General features: G+C 40.2%; 1 protein-coding gene across 8 annotated transcripts in view; it reads left to right on the top strand.

Annotated features, from left to right (window-relative positions):
* Positions 1 to 20,814, top strand: part of FOXP1 (forkhead box P1) — a 594,085-nt gene that overhangs the window by 528,973 nt on the left and 44,298 nt on the right. For all 8 annotated transcript variants that reach the window (XM_047096082.1, XM_047096085.1, XM_047096086.1 and 5 more), the window contains one exon: positions 11,896 to 12,000. In XM_047096082.1, coding sequence (XP_046952038.1) covers positions 11,896 to 12,000 — 105 coding nt within the window. The remainder of the gene's footprint in view (positions 1 to 11,895; positions 12,001 to 20,814) is intronic.

The following is a 20,814-nucleotide window of genomic DNA, read 5'->3' as shown; positions in this document are numbered from 1 at the left end:
TGGGGGAGGGGCAGAGAGAGAGGGAGACACAGAATCGGAAGCAGGCTCCAGGCTCTGAGCCATCAGCCCAGAGCCTGATGTGGGGCTCGAACTCACGAACCGTGAGATCGTGACCTGAGCTGAAGTCGGACGCTCAACCGACTGAGCCACCCAGGTGCCCCTAATGTTTATTTTTGAAAGAGATTGGGGGGGAGGGGCAGAGAGAGAGGGAGACACAGAATCCGAAGCAGGCTCCAGGCTCTGAGCTGTCAGCCCAGAACCTCATGCAGGGCTTGAACCCACAAACCATGAGATCATGACCTGAACCAAAGTCAGAAACTTAACTGACTGAGCCACTCAGGCACCCCTAGGCTTTCCTCTTTTTGCTGAAGAGAGGGACTTTGACTGAATATGGTACTGTGCCAAGTGAATTGAAACCCTGCTTTCATGGTATGTTTACCCTGGTTTCTTAGAAAAGCCCAGAACTATCATTTATCTTCCTAAAAATCTAATTCCCCATCCTGTTTATTCACCCATACATCTTATACTTCCGGGTTCGGGGATAGCAACCAGACAGAGAGTCAGGGGGCTGTGATGTTTAGAGTTGTCACATTCACCGATTAATCAGTTTATGGCAGGGTATTCCTGATAGATCAGTGTAGTATCTGGAGACATCATACTCAGATGAAAGCACTCACCGAATTTGGGTTAATGTGAAATTGGTGTTTATTAGACAGGAAATACTCCTTTCCCCATGCTAACTTCCTTCAGTCTTACCTGCTTTGTGATACTAAATTTTAAAAAGCCTTGCCTGTATTTCTTAGGTAACAGGGCCAGGCAGCCTTTTTTTTTTTTTTTTTTTGAGTCTGCAACTCTTGCTTGGTGAGGAGTGCCCAGGGTCACCCCTTTCCATTTTTATCCATCTCTAACTTGTTTGTCAACCCACAGTGAATAGGGCACCCCATGACCACTCCTTTAAGAAGCCAGAAAGGCTCCTTTAATAACAGTCCTTTTTAGGTCAGATGCTGAACAGGGAGCTCTCAAGAGACTTGGTATACAAGTTGTGGTCCGTGGCCCCACACCATTGATATCACACACGAGCTTCGCAGACATACACGGTCTTGGGCCCCAACCCAGAAGTACTAAAGTACAATCTGCATGTTAAAAAGATATCCCAGTGATTTCTATCCATAATAAACTTTGAGAAGCAGGACTATAAGGAAAGCAATGGAAGAGGAGGGCTGCATTTCCTTACGCTTCCGCACAAACATCCATCTTTTAAGCCCAATCAGCACTGACTTAGAGTCCTGCCGTGGCCAGTTATTGTCATATCTCCGTATACCTTTTAACTAATTATTACTTAATATTTTTCTTAAAACTGACTAACCTAAATAGATTTCATGAAAATTAAACACTGAGGGTGCCTGGGTGGCTTAGTTAGTTGGGCATCTGACTCTTATGGTGGCTCAGGTCTTGAGTTCAGGTTGATGAGTTCAAGTCCTGCGTTGGGCTCCCTATTGGAGCGCAACTTAAAAAAAAAAATGTGACACTGATAAGTCATGAATCTGATGTATTGGTCGAGTTTTTTTTTTTCCTAGTACACATGAACCTGACTTCATAACTATGAAAGTGAGGATATTTGTATATCATTCGAACTCACCCCATGCACCGCTTTTGTGGGCCCTGCCCTGAGGGCCATTGCAGGGAAGGGAACCCTGTATTTCTTACAGGATAATCTGTAATGCAAGGGGGGAGGGGAAACTCCTGGACCTAAGGAGTTAAAAGCTTGTACTTGAGATATAAAGTTAGTTGAGGTAGCCCTCACATCTCGAGGCACAATATTGAGAGCAGATAATAACAATAATCTCAATCATTGTTTAAAAGCACAAATCTGGCACTTAATAGACTAATTCACAGTCACTCCAATTGCAAGTTTTACTCATGAATATCATATCACAAGGGAATGTGAAATCCTCTAATTAAACATGATTTGAAAAGCAGCAGAAAATTGAGATGATGAGCGTTGTGGGGAAGGAGAGTCAAGGATTCACCGCATGAGCGAGTGAGAGAGAGAGAAGCGTGTGTGTGTTCCAGGTGGTGGACACTCCATCTTCACTCCCTCTAGCCTGGGCTGTGTTGTGGGCTTTCCTCCAACATCCTTCTCTCTGTGTAAGGTTATAGAAATGCTGGCCCACGTACTTGTGGAAAACCAATAGAGAAACACGTAGGATGGCGTATTTCTGAAATGAGGGAAAAGCAAAATGAAGGTAGTACGCTAGAAAAACGTCTGAGCCGTCTCCCAGGTTTCGATGGGCCTTGAGAAGCCCGCCTGCTTCTTGAAGTGTTTTCAGTGAAAGTGAAAGGAGAAAGGTCATTTTTACAAAGCTGCCAGGAAAAAGGATGCTGTACTCGCATCCTCATTTCCCCTGTTCCCACACATCATTTGCGCGTTTGTAGTCAGGTGTGAGACCTTCCCCTCCTCTTACTGCAGCGGGACCCATGAAGAAACTCGACCTGTCATTTTATTTTCCGTAAGGGACTTTGACTTCCACCTGGTTTGCAGGATATACACAATAGTAGGAAAGACGTCAGAAGGGTCAACTCTAGCATGGAAAATCGTGGGAGAGATTTAAGTAATCTTCTCTTCTGCTGCTGTTCATCCGCATCGCTCCATATTACGAGGTCCACTGTGATGGCGTTCCAAAGCCAACTCACCTAGTTTGGTGTCATGGAAACCGACATGTTGTATATATCATAAGTGTATCAGTTAGTTCATGAACATTTGGTACAAATAAATCTGAAGGCATGTTTTCTGATACCACTTCATCACCAGAAATCAAATTCATAATCCCATCTCTAAACCTGAGAAATCCCTGGTCTGATACTTAAAATGTCATTGAAACTAGGATGCGGTAGCAGCGTAGAAGGCAGGGAAATGTGATAAGAACTCAAAAGTGAAGCGAGAGAAAGAGAGAAAGTGGTACCATTTCTGTGTAAGTTGTCATTAAAGAATTAAACAAATAAAAGAAGAAGCTGTAAAATAGGGGCTTTCAGGGGCGCCTGGGTGGCTCAGTTGGTTAAGCGTCTGACTCTTGATCTCAGCTCAGGTCTTGATCTCAGGGTCGTGAGTTCAAGCCCCCCACTGGGCTCCATGCTGTGCGTGGCGCCTACTTAAAAAAAAAGTGGCTTTCATGGACACTTGCCGTGGTTATGATCACAGTTTAATGTAAGGCGCTTTTAAGTACTAGGTAGTCCTGAAACCGTATCAGGAGAACATCTTTCTGGAAACCTGAGGTATCTGGAGTCGTTAAATGTTTTGGCAGAGAGTGAGCAGCCCCTTGCCACCCAGCCAAGATCACGGGCTGTGACAGATCTGAGAGAGAGAGATTCTGTGACTGAAGTGGTAATGGGGTGGACAGAAGCAAGCACGTGCACGTGGACAAGAGAGCAAAGAATTGGAAAAAAGACCCGGAAAGACTTGAGCCGTAGGGAGGCAATAGTTTATTTTCTCAGAGAACTGGTCTTCGTCCGTAGTGACCTCGGTGCCTGTCTCAGGGTCAGTATGCCACTAATTTTGGCTGGCTGAATGAGAGGCCAAATGGTGGGAAAGAGGGAGGTGATCAGTGGCAAAGAGAGGGAGGCAGAACCGCTCCTAAGCGGTTGAAGGTGGCAGCAAGGGGATCGCTTGCAGTTTGGGGGGGGGGGGTCTTTGTAGAGGGTGAGGAATAGTTTAGAAGGTAAAAGCTTCCTGCTCCACAGCAGCGGTAAGGATCCGTTAGTCCTTACTAGAAGGCATAGACGACCTTCGTCCCTTCAGTCAGTAATCACTAAGCACCTCCTCCTCATTCATCCACAAGGTGTGTCATTTTTGCCCAGTGCCTGTGTGCAAAATGTACCAAAAGTGGATTTATGTTCAGTTGGTTTTTGACAAAGTGCCAAGACAATTCGTTGAAGACAGAACTAGAATGACCTTTCCATCAAATGGTCCTGGGACAACATGCCAAAAATATGAAGTTGGGACCTCTTCCTCACACCATATACAAAAATTAAGATGAGTGATAGACGTAAATGTGACAGCCAGAACTCTCAGAAGAAAACATAGGAATAAATCTTCGTTACCTTAGATTAGTCAGTGGGTTATTCGATGTGACACCAAAATCACATGGAACTACAGAAAAAACAGACAAATGGGACTTCATCAAAATCAGAGACTTGTGCTTGAGAGCACACCATCAAGAACCTGGCAAGGTAGTCCACAAAATGGGAGTAACTATTTGTAAATCATTTTTGTGATAAGAAACTGAGATGCAAAAAAAAAATATATATGTATGTATATTTAAAACGTCATTCAAGAGTAAAAAGACAAATGACCCAGTTTTTAAAAACTGGACAAATAATTTGAATAGACATTTCTCTAAGGAAGATACACAGCACATGGAAAGATGCTCAACAGTATTAAATGGTAAGTAAATACAAATCAGAAACACAAAAAAATACCACTTTACATGCAGTGAGGTGGCAAGGTTAAAGACAACAGGTCTTGGCAAGTATATGGAGAAACTGGAACCCTCAAATAAACCTGGTTAGAATATAAGGTAGTGCGGCTGATTTTAACACTGGTCTGGTGGTTCCTCCACGTGTTCACCAGAGTTACCCCATGACCTGACAGTTCTGTTCTTAGATATATACACCCAAAAGAATTGAAAACATGTATTCATTCATATACCTGCACTCTCATATCACCACTGTTCACAATAACTAGAATGTGGAAACAGCCCGAATGTCCATCAATGGATAAATTGATGGACATACACAAAAAATTTTATGCATACACAAAAAATGGATACACAAACACACACACACACACACACACACACACACAGTGGAATACTACTATTCAGCTGAAAAAAAGAAATGAAGTCCTTATATACACTACAGGGATGATGGACCTCCAAAGCACTGTGCTAAGTGGAAGAAGGCAGACACAAAAAGCACATCTTGTATGATGCTGTTTATATGAAATGTCCAGAATAAGCATATGTCTAGAAACAGAAGATTAGTGGTGGGAAGGAACTGAAGGTTGAGAAGAAATGGGGAGTGATTGCTAATGGGTATAGGATTCCTTTTTGGTGTGATAGAAATGTTCTAAAATTATATGCGATGTGGTTACACAACTCTGAACATATTCAAAACCATTGAATTATATACTTTAAAAGAGTGAATCGTATGGTATATGAATCTCTCAGTAACACTTAAAAAAGAAAAACATATTTCACAATTTTTTTATTTAAAATATTTTTTACAGGAAAAAAGAGTGTGGGAGCAGGGGATGGGCAGAGAGAGAGGGGGGACAGAGGATCTGAAGCAGGCTCAGTGCTGAAAGCAGAGAGCCCGATGCAGGGCTTGAACTCAGGAACATGAGATCATGACCTGAGCCCAAGTCAGATGTTTCACCAACTGAGCTACCCAGGCGCCCCCATATTCCACAATTTTGAGTGATTAGAGAATGACCAGCAGTGTTTCACAACTCGATTAATAAAATAATATGCCAGTGAAATAAAATACATTTTATAATTCGGGGTTAACTTGGGGGGAGCGTGACAAAGGGAAACTATAAAACTAGTGCACACAGATGCAGACTTTTGTTTACAGTCGAATCAGGAATCTGGAGAGGAAGAAAACAGAGCACATTTGGAAAAGAGCGAAAACACAAATTAGGGTAGACTCAGAAGAGAAACAGGAGAACCTGGGTCAGGGCACAGGAAAAGCTGGGTGCACTGTCAGCCGAAAGGGGAACTGCCTTTAAGTTGGCTGACACTGAGTACAGTGAGGTGTGCATACAGAAAACTAACTTACAGGACTAATACAGACACTCAAGAGAATGGACTGAAATGAGAAATTGTTCTTAGTTGCAGTAGATGAATTTAATGATGGCAGTTTCAAGTTGTCATTAAGAAGTGAACTTGGAAGGGGGCACCTGGGTGGCTCAGTCGGTTGAGCATCCGACTTCAGCGCAGGTCATGATCTCACATGATCTCAACTCTGTGAGTGGGAGCCCCACGTCGGGCTCTGTGCTGACAGCTCGGAGCCTGGAGCCCGCTTCAGATTCTGTGTCTCCCTCTCTCTCTGCCCCTCCCCCACTCGTGCTCTGTCTCTCTCTCAAAAATAAATAAACATTTAAAAAATAAAAAATCTTCTCAGAGGCTCAAGTCTGTATTGAAGTTAGGACTTTGGCGGGTATACTTTGACATTAAGAAGAATAAATAGGAAAAATTCTTAAATAAATGTCTTTGAAAATGACACCATTACACCATACAGAAGAACATATACTGTGTGTGATATCATGTAAGGTCAGGAATTGTTATTACATACTTATATGTAATTGTATTTATGGCAAGTTGGTTCTCTAATCTGAAATGCTGTCACTGTTCTCGTGTTAAAAAAAACATTTAATTTTTATATACCAAGGATTATTAAGAGCAGTTTAAATCACCTGGCTTTTCTTGACTGCACACTATTTGTATTTCATATTATTAGAAGTAAAATTAAATAAAAGAAGGTGTCACAACCCTGTTTTCTCGAGTGGATAGGCATCATTCTGGCCTTCACCTTCAAGAATAAAAAAAAAAAAAGGCAAACACTAAGTGAATGATACATCCACAGCAAAATCCAATAGCCTAGCATAATTATTTATTGTCTCTTATTCCTGAATCCATGTAACATTTGTTGAGCCCATGTCCTATGTGAGTGTGTGGAGATGAGTCCAATGCAATCCCTGCCCCTGGGATTTTTAACCTGGGAGTTTGTAGTAAAAAATAATTTATTAAAAAGTTGACTCTATATTTTTGAAAGTTTAAGTTTGGACCAACATTTTTAAATCCCTTCAAAACCAAATATGTCTTTATTCATCCTTGGCTTTGGCAGCTTTCCGGAAGTATATACTTTGCACGTTGCTGCGTTTACCTAGGACAGCTTATTGAAATGATTGGGCTCACTGATTTTACCTGACCATCGGGTCCTTGGATTGCCGTCTTCCACCATGTTTCAGCCTATAAACGTGTAGAAGTAATTCAAGTTAAAAAACATTTTTTACTCATTTTCTTCTTTCACTTTTTGGCCCATCCCAAAAGGCAGTCAGAATATAAATGTTTGTTCCACATTTCCAGTGAAACAGAAGAGCTCCCATTCACAAGTACAGCTGGTATACCACATAGCGTGCTTGAAAGGCCAGGAGCTGGACTCAGCCACCCATGCTGTGCGCTTTGCTGTGCCACTGTCAAGGAAGATGGCAGTCTCAAAGTTGAGTCCTGAGTCGCACTTGATTTTGTCATGTGTGCACATATAGGTATATATTCATACATGTAAATGAAAAAAATTAACAGTCGAACAGCACAGCCTTCCTACAGTGCATAAAATAAAAACTTCAAACGTGACATGGTGAAAATTCTGTTTCTTCACCACCTCTGACAGTGTGTTTTCTTACGGGTTTTTCCAGAGATGCTCTGTCAGAGCACTACTGCCAGCCTGTTTCTTTTCCTTTCAAAGCCTAACATTTTATTTCAGACAACCATGTATTCAAAAGTATCCAATTATACTCACTGGCCACGCAGGTCATGGTGGCCTAAGCCAGTGGTCCTGCGCACCAGGATGCTTCAAAACCTTATTAAAAATGTTTGGATCCCCATGAAGCCCTACTGTACCTAAGTTTACCAGGACATTTGGTTAGGAATGGGGTTGATTGGGTTTCATCTTTTGTGGAATCAGGAGTGCTGATAAACGAAGTCAAGATTTAGGGGAGCCTGGATGGCTCAGTCCGTTAAGTGTCGGACTCTTGAATTCAGTTCAGGTCGTGTTCTCCTGGTTATGAGATCAAGCCCTGCTTCAGGCTCTGCACTGAGTGTGGAGCCTGCTTGAGCTATTCTCTCTCTCTCTCTTAATTAATCAATTTATTAATTTTTTTAAAAAGGAAGTAAAGATTTCAAAGTTTCAAGTCGTACACCTGCTCGTGGTCATCATTAACCAGCTTTACTTGGAACACATGTTAGCTGGGAACACCAGTCTGGCTGTAAATTGCAGTAAGCTGCGTTGTGGAACATCCATCACTGAACACTTTTAGAAGTGTTTTTTTTTTTTTTCAGGGGCGCCTGGGTGGCTCAGCTGGTTAAGCTTCCTCCTTCGGCTCAGGCCACGATCTCATGGTTTGTGAGTTCAGGCGCCGTGTCGGGCTCTGTGCTGATAGCTCGGAGCCTGGAGCCTGCTTCTATTTTCTCACCCTCTCTCTCTGCCCTTCCCGAACCACTCCCAAAAAATAAGTAAAAATTTTTTAAAACAGTATATTTTCCTTCACAGCATGAATAAAAGTACCTGTGAGACGCACAAAATAAATAGAAGTATTGAATTATATATCAAACATGAAAAACAGGTGGCAGTATATAGTATGTTTCCATTTTCATAAACTAGTGATGTGTTAGAAGAAAAAGCACAATAACGTACCAGATGTTAACAGTGTTATTATCTAGGGTGGGTTAATTCCGTGTGGAGTGGGGATAGGGTGGCAGGGGAATGGACTTTCTTTAGTAGCCATCTCAGCGTTATCGCTGTGTGAACTTAGGAAAATAAGAGCATATCTTATTTTCATAGTAAATGTTGTTTTAATGTAGAGGCAAGTTTTCAAGAGGTATTCTGAGTATGTAACTATGTACATGTGTGTGAGGGTTTTGGGTTTCTTTAGTTCTGGGAGCCTTGTCTTTCTATAAAGTCTTAGTGGACAGTCCTTTGTTCTCACTTTGAAAAATAAGGATACCAAGTTGAACTAAAAATAAATTCTTGGAGCAGAGTAGTTTTTATTCAGGCCGCAGGGCCTTCACAAATAACCTAACCAAAAAGCAGAGAGATGGGGTGGGGGGAGAAGGGATGGCAGAGCCCATGTTAAATCATGTATATTTTATTTGTAATCATAAATTCCTCCAGCGAACACCTACCATTTTCTTTCATACTGTTAGTTTCAGGACACTCTCCACTTAACAAAAAAAGCACAGAAGAATAACCGTTGGCAGTTTTTAACTAGTGGTATTAATTTTAAACCCTAACCAGTTGAGGCGTTTGGTTTCCAACTTAAGGAATTACACAAAGTATGTATAATGGTTAAGAACATAGTCGGCATGCAGCATCTCTCGAGAGCAACTTGATAGAATATTCATAGTGAATTTTAAAACTGAGTACTCATTAATTGACTCATTCCATTTCTCTGAATGCATCTTGTAAAAATCAGTTATATACTGGGATGTTTGACCTGGTAAGTTTTATTTTTAACATTGTTCATAGGCGTATGAAACATGAAGGGAGTCTCAGTGTCCAAAATAGAGGGACGGTTTGACCAATTTCAGTATGTAACTAGAGCTAAGATGGTTTATGGTGGGCTCTTTGCTTTAGTAAATAAGGATTTTGAAGACTAGTGGATAACAGAAATTCTTTAATAACAAGATTAGGTTAAATATAAAAGGACGAGGGGCACCTGAGTGGCTAAGTCGGTTAAGCTTCTGACTCTTAGTTTCGGCTCAGGTCGTGGCCACGCGGTTCGTGGGTTCAAGCCCCACATCTGACTCTGCTGACCATGCAGAGTCAGCTTTGGGTTTGGATCCTCTGTCTCTCCCCTCTCTGCCCTTCCGCCTGCCTCACACGTTGCATGCTCTCTCTCCCTCAGTAAACATTTTTGAAAATATTTATAAATGGGTGATAGAAATCTTCATGCCTTAATTTCTGAAAAATGTGTATTATATATTTTTATAGATATAAAAAATTTTAACATTATGAAAATATTTTAATTAATCTTAATGAAGTTGGTAAAGAACATAACTATGGTTAGGTTTTTTTTTCTTTCTATGCTATTGATAGGAATAGTTTTCATTTTCAATGGTTTCCCTCCCTCAGAATAGCTGAGAATTCAGGCCTTAGAAGGACTCTTTAGTTTCAAATATTGTCAGTAATTTTTTGAAATTCTGTTTTTGTATCATATCTATGTTTCTAGTGTTAGTGAGGTATAACTGATGCAGAGCATTGTATAAGTTGTACAGCATAATGATTTGACTTACATGTATCATGACATGATTACCAAAATAGTTACACTAACATCATCTTAGGTCATCATTTCTAATTTATTGTTTAAAAATTCTGAAGATGTGGGGCGCCTGGATGGCTTCAGTTAGTTGAGCGTCCGACTTCAGCTCAGGTCATGATCTCGCGGTTTGTGAGTTTGAGCCCTGCATCCGGTTCGCTGCTGACAGCTCAGAGCCTGGAGCCTGCTTCCAATTCTGTGTCTCCTTCTCTCTCTGCCCTCTCTTGCTCGCACTCTGGCTCTCTCTCTCTCTCAAAAATAAATAAACATTAAAAAAAATCTGAAGATGATCTTGGATTGGTAGTAATTCTTTCCATTGGTCCAGTGGACTTTTGCCCTCTTAACTGCTTAGAGAATATCCTTTGGCCACGGGGCTGTGTACCTCTCATTATAGAGCTACCTTCGTTCACTTGTGTTACTCTTTTCTCTCATGAGGGGCACCTTTATCAGTAAGACTTGTGTAACTTTTTTTTTTTTTTTTTTTTTTGGTTTCCAGATTCATTTTCTATTTAAAGGCAAAAAAAAAAAAAAAAAAAGCTGATCGCTCTTTTCAAATTATGTTAAATTTCCAACGTAATTATTGAAAAGCCATAGATAGACCTATTGATCTTTGATAAGGTGTAGTTCTATGCACATGTGTGTTTACTCCTTAGTTTAACTGTTGGTAATATGCCAAATGCAGATTCATTGTAAGTCAGGGACAAGTGGCGTTTGTGTATGTCTGCTCTGTGAATGTGAATCGATCGATAATATGTGAATACGCATCCTTGTGGTAATCTACAAGCTGCACATGTGTGCGCGCTTGCGTGTATGTGTATGGAGTCATGACTCAAGTTCAGAATCACAGACAGACAGTGGAATAAGTTGCAAAATAGCCCTTTCCTTGAAGAGAATGTGCTTGAGTATGAAACAGAACTCTGAATGTTAGTTTTACATTTCTATTTGATGGAATCTAAGGTTATGGAAATGACTGTAAAAATAATTTGTCTGAAAGAAGTCTGGATGCAGAAATCTAATAGAGAAAATATTTGAGAATATGGATCATCAGCGAGTGCAACAGATACACTTCCCCAAGCACCACATGGTGTGGATCAAAGCATCCCATGACTTGGATCCTTGTGGTCAAATCATTACATATTGATTGGAACCCCACTGGAGGATTAACCCCTTGTGTTCATGCCAAGTTTTTTCTCAGTCGTGGTGTCTATAATTTTAGGGATGTAATCTTCCTGCTGTCGCTAGTGTTTTTAAGCTAATCATCTACTTGGATATATTTGTCTTGCTAAGTTATTTGATGCTAAATTATTTAATTGCTCTATTCGGTGCTTGATAAAATTAATTTGTGAAAAGATCATACAATTATGTGAAAGCAGTTTTCTAGTGGAAGGGAGGAGGAAAATGTATAATATCCTGGGTAGAAAACAGCAAGAGAATCTCAAAATCAAGTACAGATTTGATCATTTTCATTATGTAGATTAAATGATAAATTCTAGCTTTTTAAAGAATCCTTCACAGTTTGAGTAGAGAGCTTTGCCTCTAACAAAAGCCTGTCAAACACTTTTCATACGTGGTGGTACATTTCTAACATTGGACTAGTCACAGTCTGGAATTTAACTCTTGCTTTTAGATAACAATGCAGAATTAATTTGTAAATGCCTGGAGAAAAGAAACCCTAGATTTCTCCATGTCCACTTTCAGACATGTGGGTTCCTCTTGCCTTTTAAGCCTTTTGATGGTTCTTGGCAACAAATTCATTCTCTTGTCCTTTTGTGTGTGTGTGTGCGTGTGTGTTTTTTTTTCAGTTTGTCCCACGAGGAGCACCCCCATAGCCATCCTCTCTACGGACATGGTGTATGCAAGTGGCCAGGCTGTGAAGCAGTGTGCGAAGATTTCCAATCATTTCTGAAGTAAGAATGATTTTATATCGCTTTCTTCTCTTACATAGCTATCACCTCCCACTGCTCATGCTTTTCCTTATAAAATACCTTTTTGATGGAGGGTTTCACACCCCCATTTTGAGAATGGACTCTAGATCCTAAGGGCTAGCACATCGTCCTAGGAATAGTCCCAGAATCTGCGGAGGGTAGATGGTAAAGGGCAAAAGAGGTTTACCTAAGGGTAGTTTTGATGCTCTTGGTAAGAGTCTATCGTTTACCCATTTCCTCAGGATGACAGTGATTAAATAAAAATTTTCCCAGTACTAAATTTGTCAGAATTTAGTTTTCACTTGTATTCATTGGTCTGCATACTGAGTCACTGACATACTCTTAAGTTTGCAAGACTGCTGTCACTTCACGGCCGGTTGCAGCTTAGTGACTGGTCCCCTTCATTTTTATACACATGACTTACACACTTAAGAAATGGGTGCCAAGGAAATGCTGCCAAGTTGCTTCTTACCTTTCCATCCTGGTGTTGACTTTAGTTCCAATTCTTGTCCTTATGGGGAGAATGGAGTAACTTTAATTTCTACCATTAAAGTATGACAAAAACTTGGATTATCCCACTTAAGTCTGTAACATTGTTAAAGTATCTCTGTAAAGAAATGATAGGTTAATCATCCCAGAGTTGAAATGAAATGCTTCTGCACTACAGCTTAGTATTTCTCCTCTGTACCGTACCTTGTCCTTTGACCGTATTCAGACTAAACTGCCCTGTGTTATTGATACCCCATAAATTTATCGGTAATATCACCGAATCATTGGCAGATGGGCTGAATATAATAATACACATTGTATTTAGTATATTTATATATTACGCAATAATTGAACATATGCACGTGTATCACTCCTTTATGTCCGACTTCGTGATGGCTTATAGATTGGGAGTTGGGAGGTCTTTGCTTTTGGCTTTTCCCTCTCATTCAAGCCCCCAGAAATAGAAAACAGCTGATTTGTGTACAGGTTTCTAGTTTTGTGTGGTCTGTATATTCTTAAAGCAGTCTCTATATTTAGCCTTATGGATCTGCATACAACTATTTTAAGAACGTACCATTAAAGATCCATTCATTGTTTACCTGAAAGGAGTTTCACTGATATGGTGTTTTAATTAATGAAGACTGTGAATCTATTTCAGAGCTTCCCAGCTTTAATATTTTACTTGGTGAGCATTATGTAGTCATTAGAAAGTTAAGTACTTAAAAAAATTTTTAGAAGAGATGCCTAAAATTTGTTCCTAAATATGATCAATCAAGAGCAGTGATACTTTAAAGTAAGCAAAAGCCCTTTACAATTATTCTGATTCAAGCTAGTTGTGTTATTGGGCTTTGTTCTCTTATAAATCACTCATTATAAATCTTTGTTTTGTTTTTGCCTAATTGTATTTAGATAATGAGAGAAAAAGACTTTGGCAGAAACCACTTTCAAATTCTGATTTCACCTTCTTCACCAGTGCTAGCTTTCATAAATACATTGGTGCTAATTTCACTTATCTTTAGAATGGTCAATAACCATCTGTAAATAGGATTTATTTTCATAAAGTCTTTAAAAATACACAATTGCCATGACTATTCTTGGTGTATCAGTTTTAGAGCCACAAAGGGAAAAAGGCAGTTTTTCAGTCTGATCCATTTAAAAAATGTTGTTAATAATCAGAGTATTTCCACCCTCAACCTCAAATCACAAGTCCATTTATCACTAAGCTGACAATTTTATATATATATATATATATATATATATATATATACACACACATATATATGTGTGTGTGTGTATATATATATATATATATATATATATATATGTAATTTTTTTCTTGTGTCTCCACAATGAGATAGCACAATTTTAAACCAACCTCGTACGAAAGAAAAGAATCTAATGATCATGAAAATTGGGGCCTAGACTAATGAATTTTTTTTTTTTTAAATCCTCTTTTAAGGATATTTGGAGCCTGGATCTTTATAGGAAACCATCTGTCAATTATTGTGGTTTTGCACATGACGCGACATGTTCTTGGTTCATGTTTGCTCAGTGGATTGGGTAGCCGCTATGAACCTGCCATGGTTGCCTGTTTATTTCTTAGTACTTAATGACTTCTGTTTGGTAGAAGACTTCCGCTTGTAAGCTACAGACCTGGTTTAACCCCTTTCTCCCCTCCCCCCCAAGATGGCAGGGGGGAGTTGGGGAGTGATAATTGGCTCTTATAACTAGGAAGTCCAGTGGGATAGCTGCCTCAAGCGTGGCTGGATCTAGAAGCTTAAACAAGCCTATTGGAGCATTGGTTTTGTGTCTGTTGGCTTGGTTTTCTTCTGTGTTGCCTTCATTCGTAGGCTCTTTCCAAGTAGAACTAAAGACGACAAATCTATATGCCACAAGTTGATCCATCTCACAGTGCACCTCTTTTTCTGTCGTCCACCAGTAGTCCTGAGCAGGCTCCCCCTGACCCACTGACCCAGACTGAGTCACGTGTTCCAGCTTTGAGCCAGTCACAGTGTTGTAGCCAGCCTTCCTTCCATCGCATGGCCACCTCCAGAGCACATAGAGATGTTCACCCTTCACCCCATGTGAACCACATGGGGGTTAGGGATGAGAGATTTGGTTCCCAAGTGTGAAAAACAAGTATATAAACCAGAAATGGGAGAGTAAATGCTGAACATGAAAGAAAAAAACCCTCGAACTCACTGCTCTCTTGATGATTTCTTGAGTTACCCATTGATTGGCCATATATGACAAATTCAGGATTCTGAGTTTCCTCTACAGCATGATTTTAGCTCTGGGAAATTCAGAGTTGTCTTCAGGTTTCAGTGTCTTGCTTAATGTAGTGGAAAATAAGTTAGTCTTCTTGCAGATTCGCTTCTCCCACATCTGTGTGCAGTCTAAAGAGTAATCAAATTGGCTCTCGTGAAACCAACTTTGCTTTCCATTGAACTGGACTGAAAGAGCTGCCATATATCGTGTGGGTCAAACAGAAACCACATGGCCTCTTTGAATCATGTCATCGTGGAGTCACTGTTGATGAGAAGTGATGTTTTAAGCATTTCTTCTCAAATTGTGCCATATTTGTAGATTCTGGAAGCACCTCTTGTGGGCTCACTCTTCTTTTCCATTCTCACTCTATAGAGGGACATAACAGTCTTATGGTTTAAGCAAGTTGATACTAGGAGTACTTGGATTCTCCAAGGCACTTTTAGTCAACAAAATGTAGCATTGCTCTGACCTTGACTTAGTTGTTGCGTTCTAGATTTTTTTCCCCACTTACCTTTTGATCCCCTGATTTTATGCTCCCCTAGTAAGAGTTTATAATTAAACAACTCAGAACTGTGCCACAGGGTCAGCTCCAAGTACTTTATATATATGGCTGACCCTTGAATAATATGGATTTGAACTGTGGAGATCAACTTACATGCAGATTTGTTTTCTCAATAAACACAATACAGTTTTAGAAATATTTCCTTTCCTTAGGATTTTCTTAATACTTTATATTGTAGCTTACTTTATTGCAATATAGTACATAATACATAACAACACACAGTAATGTGTTGATTGACGTCATGTGTTGTTGGTAAGGCTTCCTATGAACAGTAGGCTATTAGCAGTTCAGTTTGGGGGGGGGAATCAAAAGTTACCCATGGATTTTTGCTACCTGAGGGGTGAGGAGGGGTCAGCGTTCCTAACCCCCACGTTTTTCACGAGTCAGCTGTATGACCCATTTAATCCTCACCCCACCTAACAGTGATAATATTAAGGTATTACTCTCAACTTACAGCTAAGGAAGCTAACACAGAGAAGTCAAGTGATTTTCCCCAAGGTCACACAGCTAGCAGGAAGTGGAGTGAAGATCCAAATCCAAGCAGTCCTGCGACGACAGGGTTAGAAGCATCACCATTTATTAAGTATATGTTTTCAACTTCACGCCATAGGTGTAGAAAGAGCTTCGAAGAAAAGGCAGATGGGGTAGTGAAGCCATTTGGTATCAGTGTGTTCTTTGAGCTAGGCACACAGCCTGTGTGAGCCTCAGTATCCACACGTGTGGTTGGGGATAACAATATTAGTGACCCCCTCTCGAGGTTGTTAGAATTAAAAGGCGCATCACATAAAGTGCCTGACCCATACTAGGCACTCTTTAAAAATATATCAGTCCTTTTTTTCTTATCTATGCCCTCAAGTACATGTTTAAAAGAGGGATAATTTTAAATATCCGAACATTTCTGAGCATTCCTAGGGAAGATGTTGTAACCGTGCAGAACATTAACGTGTCAGAAGAGACTAATCTTTAATATTTGTCACCATAAATTTCTTGTCAAAAGTCCCACACAATCCAGTGTGATGGAGGGGCGAGGGGCGGCCAACTTTTTCTGTAAAGGATCTGACAGTAAATAGGGTAGATTTTTGCAGTCTGTACAGTCTCTCGCAACTACACCCATGCTTTTGTAGCGTAAAAGCAACCATAGGACCGTGTGTAAGGGATGGGTGTTTAGATTGCTGACCTCTGACCTAGAGTAAACTTGTTGGTGTCATAACGTTTTTAGCTGAGAAATCTTTTTACATTTCCTTAGCCATTGCTGTCTTGGGTTATTTTAGTTTGGATTCACAGAGCCCTTGCATTTATTCACGTTTTGGGAAAACACCCATGCATGCCTTGCCCTGTTACCTCGTTCACCATCCACAGTTTTTACACTTAGATGGGCTTGGGCTCTTTCCACCTGGTTTTTAGGGCTTAGTGTGAAAGGGGAAAGTGACTTTGCGTGGTAGCTGTTTTCTGATCCTCTGTTGCTGAGGCTAGTAAGAGATAACTTTTAGAGAGGCCAAGATCAGTTATTCAGGATAAAAATCCCATCTGACAATAAAATGCCAGTGTTCACAGAGAGGGAGGTTAAAGGAAGGGAGGGGAGACTCATGGGTCTAAAAATGAGGCATATTCTTTTTTCCCTCCTGAGAGAGAAATATCATAACTGTTGGTAAATCAAACCCAGAGATTTGACACTTTTCTGTGATCATTCTGCAGTGTTTGTTCCCAAGGTGAGGTATACCACAGGGCCCTTGATTTCAAAGATAAATACTGTACAAATAACCATCCTGTTGTCTTTCCCCCACAGCCAGCAGAGGGACGCTTTATCAGAATCAGCAGATACCCAGTCCATTGTATGCATTTATTTCCCTGTTTTTTCTCAAAACAAGTTGCAGTTTTCGTGTTGGTGTTTGTTTTTTTTTTTTTTTTTTTACCCCATCAACCACGAGTTATCATGTGACTGTTGTATTTGTTAGCGCTGAGACCAGCAGGCGCTCCTACTCAGTCTAATGAAATCCTCCAGCCCTGCATTGCTTCCCAGCCTCTGGGAGCAGCAAAACAAAAACAAACCCGAGTCTCTCCAGATAGGTGAAGCTCCCCGCGTTCTTCCATTCTGTCCGCACTTGGATCATTTGTTGCTTTTGTTCAAACCAGGCTGCAGACACAACCTTTCCCGGTGAAAACACGGATTTATACTTCTTCCCTTATTCTTTTTCAAAAGGGGCTCCTATCATTCTCTGACAAGGTGGAGAGTGGATTTGAAGGTTAAATCATGACCACATTTTCCCGTTTCTGACTTCAAATGTAAAATCAGGCACAGACCCAGTTTCACAAATACAAGGTAGTCCTAGGTGCTTGGGGAAAATATTTCCATCTATCCCTAGTTTTTCTTGTTGGTGGTCATTTGTGTAACATCTCAGAAGGGTGTAATTTGCGTCCTTGCTTGGTATCCATTTGAAAGGAATTTTTGTTTTTGTTTTGTTTGTATTTTTCGTGTTTTTCTCTTGAAGAAGAACACTGTGCACAGTGATCAAAACAATGCCTGTGCGTGTTGGTCAAATGTATATTGTTTATTAAAACCCAGGTAAATTTGCTCTGTGCTCTAATAGAAGCCTAGGAGAAGAAAAATGAGGGAAATGCCCGCGAGACAGAACTCTGACCCTTCCAAAAGGTTGAGGACTGTAGACAGTAGAGGACATTTCATCGGTCATTGGCTTTAAAAAAAATTTTTTTTTCTGTGAATTTTACTTCTCAAAACTGTGAAGAGTTTTATGTGAAAGAAACTACTAAGTGCGCCCTGTAATGTTTTCACAAGTGTTTTTATCATGGTAACATCTTGTTTACTTTAGTTCCCTGCCTAAAACTACTTGGAACATGTTAAGAAAACATCTCGAGAAAGCCTTGACAAAGAGGCTTTTGTTGAACAGCCACCGTGAGGCTGCAAGGATCACAAAGGTGTTAACTTTCCGCCCCTTAAGCACTTCCACATGAAGTTCCAGCAACGATGTTTGTGGTTTTGGAAAAACAAAGTGTATGTTAAAGAAACCAGGTATATGCTAATACATGTCGAAGGAGGCCGGATATCATAAATTGTTTCAAACCATTTGTGGCTCTCGGTTTGCATGCCTGAATGTTCTGCAGTGAAATCGCCTCCAGTTAGTGCAGGAGGCTGGAGCACATGTGGAGGGAACAGCCCTCTAGTATGTCGGGTGTGTGCAGATCCAAGCCTCCAGCCTCACCATTTAAATCTCAAGAACACAGGGACGATGCTGGTCCCCATTCAGATCCCAGGTGACAGGTCTGAGTAGCGTTAAGAGGAGCTCAGTATTTTTATGAATTTGACTTTTGTACTTCTCCTGCATGTTTGAATTGCTTTAGAAAAATAAAAGTGGGTGGGACCGGCGCACATTTTTATCCCCCTGAAAAGTCCGCCCTTTCACCTTTCTGACATTGTTCAGGAGTTCAAGACCTTTCCAAGTACTCAGAGAGGTCAGAGTGGCCTAAATACCACAGTGCCCTCTAGTGATCTATAGAATATTAGATGGAAAAGTTTAAACAATTTTGCCAAAGGTAACAGGCTCAGTGCCACCACCTTGCTCGAAAAAGAGCAAATAACCTTTGAACCCATTTTTTTCCCCAGCAAACAGACCTTCGTCAAAAAATGCAAATTAAATTTATTTTTTTCTCGTAGACTTCGAAAGCACTAGACAAAACATTTCGTAAATGTCTCCTCAGTGCAGTGAAGTCTGCGTGTACCTGAGTATCATGTATACAGGACGTTGTGTCGCTACAGATACATCGTTGTGCGTTCTTCTCTTTTAAGAGCCATTAGTTACGTACTTCACGTGATCATTTCCGGTGTGTAATTAGAAGGCATTACTTAAAAGACAGGGATCATCTTTGCTCCATACTTTTATTGACACTGTCTACCATATTATGGCCATGTCTAAATGGTAAAATTTATTATTAGCAGCAGTGTCACAAAAGTCTGAGACAGCGATTTTCCTTTCAATAAAAGTAGTTAAAAACCTTTTAGAAAATCCATAATTTTGATTGCTGGTACTTCATAAATGTATAACTGGTACTTTTTAGCTGTCTCTTTAGGGAAAAATGAGTTTTATCACCTGCAGTACCTGGGTTAATGAAATTGTGTGTTGGAATTTCGCCAGGATGAAAGATGAGATCATTCCAAGACACTAATATTGGCAACAGGTCTCATAAAAAGCTCTGACTCTTGAGTGAAGTATCATTAGATTTTTTTTTATTATTATTATTTTATTTAAATTGAGGGATTAAGTTAGTTGTCCTTTTCAAAGTTTCTGTGCTGGTGAGATTCTCATTTGGCATCCACATTTCAAAACCCAGTGACCTAAAAACCTGTACAGAGCCAAGAGAAACAGAGAAATGTCCATCAGTACCTAGTAGAAGAATTTCCTTGCTTCAAATTTCAACTCTAGTTCCTGTTCAGCCCTTTACAAATCACGACTCCCAGCTCAAATTTGAAATAATGCGGCCTTTTTTCCCCGTGTTCCTCCTGTGTTTGATTGTTTGTGGATATTAGCTGTCCAGGAAATCCCATACTTACAGATATAAATCCAGAATGATCTTGTTTTTCCGCAGCCAGCCCAGGATGTATTAGGCAGTTATGATGATTTGTTAATTTTTGTGACCTGTATTTATTTTATGTGCGCTGTATACTTTGAGGGTGGAATCAGCTGTTGAAATAGTCCCGTCTCTCACACACAGAAAGGAAGCACTCTCCTTTTTCTTTTCTGCTTTGGGTTTTCTTGCTTTATTTTTGGAAGGTTTTTTTAATCTCTCAGTGTCTGTTCCGTATGCGCTTCTTCCATATGGCGATAAACAAGAGATATATTGTGCCTCATACACTTAAACTCAACCCTATCCAGGGCGGGCCTTTGGAGACGTGTGAACAGGGCCACATTCTTTCCAAACATGTTTTCCATCCATAATAGGTCTTGACTATGTGATTCTGTTCTCGTTTTTGTGGTCATATACATTTGACCCAGATAATGTATCCATCCTCAGAAGTAATATGTGTTTAGGTTAGGATTCTGCATGGAATAAATCAGAAAATTATAGTCTGGAAGAAGAATAAAAATCACCAAGGTTAGCATTATTTCCTTCGCTCTTCCGGCCACCGCCTATCTTCATAAAAGATAATCCTTATGATTTTTTTTTTTTTTAAGTCAAGTATTTGTTTCTCTGTACCTCTGATTCTGTTTCTATTCACGGAGACCCACTGCTGCTCCTGAATCTCAGTGTCACGTCACTGGCTAGGAGATGCTGCCAGGTTTTTGATGTCTCAACTTATGATGGTTACAGGAATAATGGAAACTGGGGCAGTCTACCAAAAAATTAAAGAACGAGTAATAAAAATCCAGTCCTACCAAACAACATATATTTACAGTTGCCTGTTGTTTTTATAGCTGCATTTTAGCAAGATTTTATCTTTGCATCCATTTGGGTCTAGAAAAATG

Source organism: Lynx rufus, unplaced genomic scaffold (assembly GCF_022079265.1).
Source record: "Lynx rufus isolate CCGP_SWC_20201006 ecotype Redwood Valley unplaced genomic scaffold, mLynRuf1.p SCAF_4, whole genome shotgun sequence".
Lineage (NCBI taxonomy): Eukaryota > Metazoa > Chordata > Mammalia > Carnivora > Felidae > Lynx > Lynx rufus.
Note: the sequence above shows the minus strand (reverse complement) of the source record. Positions and strands in the feature narration are given on the sequence as shown.